Source organism: Oryzias latipes, chromosome 22 (assembly GCF_053564925.1).
Source record: "Oryzias latipes strain Hd-rR chromosome 22, Olatipes_Hd-rR_3.1".
NCBI lineage: Eukaryota > Metazoa > Chordata > Actinopteri > Beloniformes > Adrianichthyidae > Oryzias > Oryzias latipes.
This window is the reverse complement of record NC_136258.1, coordinates 26,217,679-26,227,431: the sequence shown is the minus strand read 5'-3', so window position 1 is coordinate 26,227,431 and position 9,753 is coordinate 26,217,679. Positions and strand designations below refer to the sequence as shown.

The 9,753-nt window shown below is 40.9% G+C and overlaps 2 protein-coding genes across 5 annotated transcripts in view; one reads left to right on the top strand and one right to left on the bottom strand.

Moving 5' to 3' along the window:
- The first annotated feature begins 10 nt into the window (after nt 1–10).
- On the top strand, nt 11–5,542 carry gja10a (gap junction protein alpha 10 a). 2 transcript variants are annotated; one of them, XM_004082433.4, is made up of 3 exons: nt 11–151; nt 2,454–3,900; nt 5,138–5,542. In XM_004082433.4, exons 2-3 carry the CDS (start codon nt 2,491–2,493, stop codon nt 5,174–5,176), a joined length of 1,449 nt encoding a protein of 482 aa, XP_004082481.1. In that variant the 5' UTR covers nt 11–151; nt 2,454–2,490; the 3' UTR covers nt 5,177–5,542. The 2 variants fall into 2 exon arrangements, with proteins under 2 accessions (XP_004082481.1, XP_078797233.1); XM_078941107.1 differs by having other exon boundaries at nt 2,454–3,904; nt 5,138–5,347.
- The window catches only part of bach2a (BACH transcriptional regulator 2a), a 25,532-nt gene continuing 21,317 nt past the window's right edge, over nt 5,539–9,753 (bottom strand). For all 3 annotated transcript variants that reach the window (XM_023951783.2, XM_078941103.1, XM_023951782.2), the window contains one exon: nt 5,539–9,587. In XM_023951783.2, coding sequence (XP_023807551.1) covers nt 9,225–9,587 — 363 coding nt within the window. In that variant the 3' untranslated portion in view covers nt 5,539–9,224. The remainder of the gene's footprint in view (nt 9,588–9,753) is intronic.

Here is a 9,753-nt window from a genome sequence, read left to right as displayed (position 1 = left end):
ACGGACACACGCAGCAGAAGGGATGGGAATCGGCACACAACACGGGAACATTCAAACCCCTTGATGGGGTCAAACCATCCGCATGCAGACAGGAATCTTCAACAGGATGGCGTGCAGCGCTGGGCCTGGAGGGAAAATGCAGCTGTGACAGGTAAGAGGAACACAGCGGAAGAGATACAGGAAGGAACTCCAACCGGAAAAACATTTCTCCACATTTCAGTAACTGTATCACCAGAAATATTGTAGTAATAGCCGAACCGAACCTGATCAGACAACACTACAGAACTTCTCCAATAGCCAGAAAAAACAGCTTTCAGATGAACTGAGATGTTTCAAAGATTACCTGAAATTGAACCTTTTCATGCAAAAATAGTGTTTTTAAAGTTACATTTAAAAAATGCGTTTTTTTTCTTTTATGGGTTGCTTTGATATGGGTTTGCGTTTCTCTCTTTGTCCAGTAAGCTGACAATTTTGTCTTTTATGCATTATCTCTTCTCTTTGCTTCACATCTGCTTTTCTAGTTTTGCACTGTCATTACATTTTGAGCGTAGGACGTCAATCTACTGTAAAATCAAGCTGTTCAATAAAAAATTCTATAACCTGTTTGCATTTAGATAGGAGATCATCATGTTTTTCCAGACGGTGTTTCCTTGGTAGCTTGGGCAGCATTTCAGAAGCTTCTCTCAAACAGGATGATCCACAATTTTGCCAAACTTCTTGTCTGAAGTGTCTTGAAAAAGATTTCTGATCAGAAGCTGAAAAATTGGGTGTTTAACAGAAAATGGCTTGGAAATTCTGCTCTGAGGACAAGAGTAACTACCTGAAAACAGATTTTACTATTTTTTTGGTTCTCATTGGGAGTTGGGTCATCTAGACCCACTAACAGTGCGCTGATCCGTTTTTCTTCAATGATTTGTGATCTTCACTGGTGTCCTTGGATTACATGAAATCTTTCCACCTTTATCCACCTTTGTCATGGTAGGAATAACACATCAAAGTAAGGGTGGGGTCATTGAAGACAGCACAAGGGTTAAGCTTATGTAACCTATGAAATGTGAACAAACTGAAGGAAAAACCTTTAACTTTTATGATCTCAGTCTGGTGCTTTTCTATGCAAAGTTTGGGTCCAATAATCTCCACCGAGGCAGGTCATTGCAGGTCAGTACAAGCGAGCCCCTTTTCTAAGCTTTCTCTTTGAAAAAAAACACAACATTCTTTCTGAAAACAACAGGAATGGCAGGATTGATTTAACCAGATCTACAGATTCATACAGCTGTCAGCTTTTAAGCTTAAAGTATTTTAGAAAAAGTCTCGAACGAGAGTTCAAGACAATTCTAGTGGAAAGACTGACATGTGAGAGGGGTCAGGAGCTCATAATGCCAGCCTATTCATTTTTTGTTAATATGTTTTAAATTGCAATATAAGAGCTTTTTGGTCACTTTTGTTTAGCTTTTGTAAAATTCTTGCTACCTTATCCCATTTTACAACATGACAGTGGACTTCACCTTTGTGTTTGGGTCAAAGTTCAAGAATCCTTCTTGAACTGTGGTAGCAGCACCGTTCAGGTCCAGGCAATAAAACCTGGTGATGTAAGGACACTTCAATTTCACTGATGTTGCAAAAAGGTATAAATGGCTCAAAATGTTTTATTAGTCTTTAGAAATTGTTTAATCATCAACCATAATTAATTTACTTTATAAATCTTCATTTGATGAGTTGAAGAATATCCTCAACATTGTGCTTCCAATGATTTGTCACGGGGGGTCAGGGTAAATTTTGGGGACTCCAGATTTAGCTACTCGGGCGATTTCCCTTTATGTGTACTGTCAAACTTTATATTATGATTATAAATTCACACATTGTGTTTTCAGATAAACTCCTTCCTGGAATTTACAGTAAAACAAAAGGAAGATTAATTGTATGGTAAATGCTTTTTGCCATATTTTAAACTACTACCATGGATAAACAAGTAGATTGATTGGTGGTTGAGCCAGAAAAAAAAGTAAAGAGATAGAGTTGTTGATTATTGGGACTTGTGGATGTATTGGCATGCTTCAGCTGTGGTATTGTCTGTAAGAAATTTAGCACATTGGTAATCTTAAACAAAATAATATGGAGGGCATCAAATGCATTGTTGGCAACGTGTTTTACCTTATATCTGCTTTCCTTTCTAGAGATCACGTCAGGAAAGTTATTTTATATTTGAATGAATTTACACCGAATGCCCCTCTTGATGCATCAGGATTGTAATCATAATCAAAGCTTAAAACAAGTCTCTGACCTGCTGGTTACCATTTTTAACTACTATTCATAAATCCCATGCAGGGGTCGAAAAAGTGCTTTAGTTTGCACGGAGTTGGCTAAAATTAAAATTGCAACCTTTTCCTTTAAGGTGTCCATGTGTTTTTTTTCCCCTCCTGCAAGTCTTATGATGTGCATTTGTGTGTCCTCAGTTTTAGCATGCGGCACTGAAATGGTAGGAAGTTGACCATGGGGGACTGGAACCTGCTGGGAAGCATCCTAGAAGAGGTCCACATTCATTCCACCATTGTGGGAAAGATCTGGCTCACCATCCTCTTCATTTTCCGCATGCTGATCCTGGGAGCAGCCGCCGAGGATGTGTGGGATGATGAGCAGTCCGAGTTTGTTTGCAACACGGACCAGCCTGGCTGCAAGACAGTCTGTTACGACAGAGCCTTCCCCATCTCCCTCATTCGATACTGGGTTCTGCAGGTCATCTTTGTGTCCGCACCTTCCCTGCTGTACATGGGCCACGCTCTGTACTGCATTCGAATGCTGGAGAAGGAGCGCATCAGGCGTCGCATACACCTGAAAGAGGAGCTGGACGATACAGATCTGGATATTAGCGAGCACAAACGCGTGGAAAGGGAGCTGAGAAGGCTGGAAGAGCACAAGAAGGTGAAGAGGGCTCCTCTTAGAGGCTCTCTTTTGAGAACATACATCATTCATATCCTTGCTCGCTCCGTGGTGGAGGTCTGCTTTATTCTTGGCCAATACATTCTTTATGGGATTCATCTGGAGCCTCTATATAAATGTGAGAGGTTGCCTTGCCCCAACAGCGTGGACTGTTACATCTCCAGGCCCACAGAGAAGACAATCTTCATGGTCTTCATGATTGCGATTGCTGGAGTGTCACTTTTCTTGAACATTCTGGAAATATCCCACCTGGGTGTTCGTAAAATAAAACAGACTCTGTACGGAGAGCGATACACGGAGGACGACAGTTTGATTTACAGGTCTAAGAAAAAGGCGTCCTTACCACAGCTGTGTGTTATGAGCAGCATGTCGCCTCATAATGGGCCTTTGACCCAGACCTTTAAAGTGATACCAGAGGAAGAGATGAAATCTGTTCATTACAGCAGTGGACTCAAAGTCAACCAGGAAGTGCCAAGACACAACAGTTTGGTTCATTTTGGTCCAACTGGCTACACTTGCCCCCAAACAAGGATGTTACCCCGGTCTGGACATACATGTCCAACTCACGAAGGTCAAGAAGTACACACAGTATTTATGGAACATCATCCAGCCTGGGGCTCCGTCATGTCCCCAGTGGAAATGAATGCAACAAAACTTGTTGACATCCACGAGGAAGAGCGTCCTCCCAGCCATCAGGAACATTTGCAGTCTGGAAGCACTTTAAGGTCTGGAATAATCCGTGATCACACTGAAGACAAGAGGCGGGAGTCCTCAGTCAGTGAGCTCCTGTTCACCAACCCCAGGAAGACCAGTGTCATGATGAGACCTGCATCTGAGAGCTTATCCTCCATCAGCAACTCCACTGCTCCTTCAACACACAGCTCAGAGGAGTCAGACGAACTGGGCTCTCTGCAGGGAGACATGCCCATGATGCCACCTGCAGGCGGTCGAAGAATGTCCATGGCAAGTATTGATCAAGATCAGTTTATGTTGATTAATCTCAAACAACATCCTAAAGCTACAGACACACCTGACACACGTTTAAGAATGCAGTAAAAGCAGGTTCTTGAATGTGCATTTAGTCAATGGTGTTCAATCTGCGGAAACAGGGAGGGGGTTCTATTTCCATTTTCTACTGTTTACTAGCGCACCTACAGGTGGAAGAGTCTTGTTGTGAGATCTTGCAAGTCTTGCTCCAGGCTTTTTCTTTCCCATCTCAATTCTGATATATAAAAGCCTTGGCGTCAAACAATTCCGGCCAGGGACAAACCATATTTATTATTTTCTCCTTCATGATCCATTTTCAAACGGTTGCCGTTAATTAAAAGGGACGCCATCCATAGGTCACTACCAAATCCGAATCAAAGTTCGACCCGTTTTAACTTTCAACCGATGTTCAATGGCTGAAGGCGAGGTAGAGCCAAAAGAAACTTGCATAGCTACGTGTGAACGCAAACGTTTTAAACACGGAAGCCCGAAACGTGCATTGACGTGCGTTTAGAAAGACTTTTCATTGGACGTGGCCACTTGAACACGTGTTGGCACACAATCAAAAATAATTTCAGGAAACCTCGATGTCAATTTTTGTTCAAATCGGGTTTCCTCGACATTCCTGTAATACTTTTCTGTTATAATTAAGCAATAAATGTGCTACTATGTCTATATTTTTGCAACTTTGTGTACCCGAGATGTTGAAAGACATTTATTGGTACACAAATCTCATATGATTCACATTAATACTGGAATTGTCTTTAGAAATTCAAATCACAAGATGAAAACTGACCTTTTTTGCCATAAAAAAAGGAATATGTCTATGAAGACTCTCATTCATCCAGGTTGGTTCAATTGTAGTAGGTTTAGGGGCTGTCATCTGTCATGTTTGACAGCCCCTAAACCTACTACGATAAAAGGAAGATTTTAGGTTTTTGTCCATTGAAAAGTAAAACAAACTGCTTTTGGTATCAACTGGCACTCTACTTTCCTTTAATAATGTATAAACCATGCAAGGTCTTCAGTTCCTCCATGAACTATGATCGAATCTGCATTAGAACCATGTTGGCATCATAAATGTTGATCAGGATATTAGTCTTATAAGAAACTGTTAAATTCAATGCATGTTTTGTGATTCTGATTACACATTACTGATCTATTCTTAAATCAGCTTTATGTAAGACATAACATTCATGTTTGTGTGTTACAGAGCATGTTTCTGGACATCTCGTCCATCATGAAGAAGTAAGCAGGCAAGGCAAACATGGTAGGAGTTGAAATCCACAGAAAAGACAGAAACGGATGTGTCCATTGTCAACGCCAATCAAACTGGGCCCAAACGAGTCTGCAAGGCATCAAACTTCCCCAGGAACCTTCTAGAATCTGCAAAAGGTCATCAAGCGAAGGCGTCCTCACCCTTCTGGAATTGTGATAAGACATGGAGACTCAACTCAGAGGAACTGTTAGCCTCTGAAACGTACAATTTTTTCTTCAACAGATTCATGTCTGTGTAGAGTCAATTCTATGGCATCACTTCAAGATCCTTTCCGTTATAGTCACATGAAATACAGTAAACATTCTGAAGCAAGTGATTGGAACCATAACAGCAACTTCCTGTGGAGTCTTCATGCTTTTATTTCTCTACCAAAACTGAGTGTTCAACCCTTTTTCTTATCAAATAAATAAGATGTGACGCATTGCACGATATTTACAAAATCCAAACAGCTTGTTTCAAAGTACAGAGATAACAAAATTACAAATGTTGATTTCTGTGTAAAACAATAACTCTGCAAATACACATAAAACCTAAAAAAAAAAATCTACAAATCTTAATCTGTGGAGAAGGAGAGCTGATTTAAGATTTGTCATTGGAAGCATATTAACCTGCATTTTCACGGACAGCGACAGTTGTTTCCCCGGGTCGATCAGTTCAGATAAAAAAAGGTCACTTCTTTCCTAACTTCAGTCAGTTTAAACCTTAAACTGAATTCTGGGGTTACCTTTAACAAGTCCACTGTAAATCCATGGTTTTTATTTCTCAGAGTCGCCTTGTAAGAAGCACGCATCAGTGCACAGGTGGACAACTTTTGCACTGATTTGTATCAAAAGGATAAAGTAGAAGCAAAAAAAAAAAAAAAAGGTGTGTTTTTTAGTAAAATTTTTATGCTGAATTTGTTGCTTTTGTGTCCCAACTTTACATAGGAGTTGTATGATTTGAGAAAAAAAATATTTACACTTATGCATGACAAATTCATTTGAATAAACGCTGGGGAATATCTAATAAATGATTAGAGGTGTTTTTATATACATCTTTGCTTCCTTTTGTTTGTTTGTAGTTAGTTCCTGCTTTTTTTTTTTCAGTCTTAAAGGCGGAAAGTTGTAGCTGCACTTATGTGAGTTTTAAACTGGACTTGGTTTTTTTATGAAAAATGTACACAAGGAGAATTGTTGGAAAGAGTAAAATTGTGTGCCCTTGTTCCATCAGGATGCTGGTCTGCTGGCATGATGCTGAAGAGCCTTTCCTGCTGAGATGCTGATCATCTTTGCTAGGACACATTACAGTAGGAAAGTGACGGATCAGCAGCTGCACTCTCTGCAGCCGCGTGACGCTGCATTGACTTTTCAGCACATGAATTTGGCATCTCAAAGATCAATAATGTGCCGGCGTGTTTATCTGGAGCTTCAGCATCAAACTATATGCCATTAGAGAAACTGATCTGTCAGTCTGAACTGATCATAACACTCCAGACAAATTTACTCAATTTGGGGGTGGAAGGTGGGGGGTAAAAGTTTAGTACCAGCTGGTTTGTTTAGGAGAAGAACCCATGCTGTGGTTCTGACGGTGCACGACGGTGTTCATGCACATTGCAATGGAAAAGATTGTTCTGACCTCAGAATGATGGATCTCTGACCCCCAGGTCAGAACTGAAGTCCGCTAACCCCAGGAGGACAGGGGCCACAAGAGGTCAGAGTTTAGGCAGAGGTCACATCATTGGTGCAATCTTTACATAACACCGTTCACACTGCTTTAGCTAGTCATTTAACTTAAAACTAATTAGCCCTCTACTTTCTATACTAAATAACTACAATGGATGTAATAATATCTATGAATGATGCATGATGGACTCGATTGTTTGGTTTTATCGTTTCTCAGAACTGCTTTAGTTTCCTGGAAGTGGGTGAGAACTGTTTGAGCCCGTAACCCCGTTTGACCGCAGCTGTGCATCCGGGCTGGATATGGATTTTTATTCCTGAATAACAGCAGGGAAATGAAATAAGAACAGCCCTGAAAGTGGAAATGCAGCGCGTGTTGGTGTGGCCCACTGGCTGTTCAGAGGAGGCTTTGGCACCAAAGGCTTCTGCACATGCTCAGTTGAGGGGGAAAAAAAACACCAAACATTGGCTTCACATTACTTGAGTTGATAAATGTGCAGAGATTTTCATATCTCTATTGACAGATAGATTTATACATGTTTTCACTTGTCATCTTTGGACTTTAAGGTTTTATTTGCTTCATGTGTTTTGATCTGTTATGTACATTAACTGTATAAGAGAACTGGACTTGAGTGACCATTCCAAATGTAGGTGGTGCCTGCCTGGTGGCCCTCACATCCAACATTTGATTGTGTAACTTTCATTTGTTAGAGATGTGGACTTTCAACAAGCTTACTTCTGATTGGTGGGAGTAGTTGCCATAGAAGCTCTAACTGATTCCAAACAATCACTACCTACTGACAACATAAGGCTAAAAGTAAACCATTTTCTATGGGGGACATCAAAATCCCTCAGTCCAGTTCTCAGATACAGTCAATGGTTACTGGTATATATGATTTGACTTTGACTAATCATCACATGTTTCTTTTTGTTTTGACCAATCACCACCTTATTAGATTAATTAATTTCCCAGGCTTTTCAACTCCAACAAGTCTGTAAAAAACTGTTTTAATGTAAACAGTTCGAAAAATAATTTTTGCAGTTCATAAATGATAAACAAAAGTTCCATCATTGAAACTATTGAAAGACTATTGTAGCTGAATTGAATTATGAGCTTATAACATTCAGTCTGAGCTTAGCATTTATGTTCACACGGTGCTTTTTAGGCAGACTTCCTTTTTTGCTACTGGAAATACGCAGATCACTCATCATTTACTCTTCTGCAAGTGAATTCAGACCCCTGATCTCAAGTTGACCTCAGTTTGCCTGATCCACCCCAAAGGTCAGATGAGCGGTCACTCTTGCCAAACACAGCGCACCAATAAACCATGATGCAAATCCAACCTGCTGGTGTGAATGTGTCTTTAGAGACATAAAAAAAGTCAGGTGGCACCATGATGTAGATGTGGTACCATGAACAATCTGACCTGATCCTGTTTGTCAGATACATGTCCAAGAGGCAAATATAAATGTAAACACACCGTAATTGCCCCCATGTGTCAAGTTGTCAAATTCAAATCTCCATCTCTGCATTTTAGACAGCAGGTTGGTGTTTTGATGGAAACATTAAGGCTCTGGCCTCAGCGCTAAATAGGAAAGAAGTCTTCTTTCATGACTCTACCATAGACACAACTCTTTTCCAGTAGAATTGTACTGCAGGACAAAGGCTTCCTTTCATGAAAATGTTCTACTTAGAAAATTTCTTTTTGTCTGCTGAAATTAGTAAGCGATAAGACTGTGCATGCCATGAACTCAGGAGCATGAGACCCCACATTGTTTCGGCATAACATGTAAAAAAAAAACACCTGTAAACATCAGTGAAGTGTTGTAAACAGTAGTTAGCCTTGTAAACTAAGCCTGGGCTAAAGTTCAGGGCTTAGTGAGCTGCAGAAGGTCAGGGTTGTCTTCTGAGATTCTTATGAACCCTTATAGACAGTAGAACTGGTCCATAAAACCCAACATGAAGCCATTTTGGACTGAATTAGACCAAAGTGTGAGGACAATGAAGGCATAGAATAGTAAAGAATAAAGAAAGTGTACCAAGTATATGAAAGTATGAATAGTTCCTGAGTTTGATCCTCCATGAACAGAAGACAAGAAATGTAAATAGAGAAAGAAGCTGCCAGAGTGGTGGTTTCACAACCGTCCAAAGACCACCATCTCAACTGGATCCTGTTCAGAGAACAAGCGGCCATATAAACTGTCCAATGAGCACTGTGTCCATGGACTGTTGATTCAAGAAACATCTGTCCAACAACACGAGTTCCAACAGTATTGCTGATGACATGGAAGTCATCTGTGACAAAACAGAGAAACTACCTAAGCTTTTTTTTTAAGTATTCACAGGTTTGAAGAGTTTTTTTCTAAGAGGAGTCCTGTGCATTCTGCTCTTCTGTTGTACACTTCTCTGTCATCTGCTGGCAGAAATCTACAGTCACTGAGGGGCTACAAACAGCTCCCAACCCCACAGGACTCCCTGGGTTTCCCCTCCCTGTCCGACTGGATGCCACCTGAGCCTCTTCTTGTTGCGTTGCAGGCAACTCAGAGTCAGAAGAAGGCGACGACGGAGCAGACGTGAGATCGATACTGGCAGAGACTGGGGGTGGCTGGCCGCTCTGGGCCTCCCTACAAACCTGCTGGGAGAGGAAGGAGAGGTTGTGCCACAGCTCGGACATGCAGCTCTGCAGCTGGTCGCGCTCGCTCAGCAGCTTCTGCTTCTCACACACCTGGATCAGAAAACAAACGTGTTCAGTTTATTTGTACACCCAAACAGTGCTCCAGACATGGAGATGACAAAATGATTTTTGTCAGCATTGGTGGTGTAAATACAAACTGCTACAAACATCAACATGCAAAAGAAAAGATTGGGAACCCGTTGTTAATGAAATAAAA

Coding starts and splice junctions, on each gene's coding strand:
- gja10a (XM_078941107.1), top strand. CDS start 2,491: ATGGGGGACTGGAACCTGCTGGGAAGCATCCTAGAAGAGGTCCACATT. Junction 3,905..5,137: donor TCGAAGAATGTCCATGGCAA/GTATTGATCAAG, acceptor TGTGTGTTACAG/AGCATGTTTCTGGACATCTC.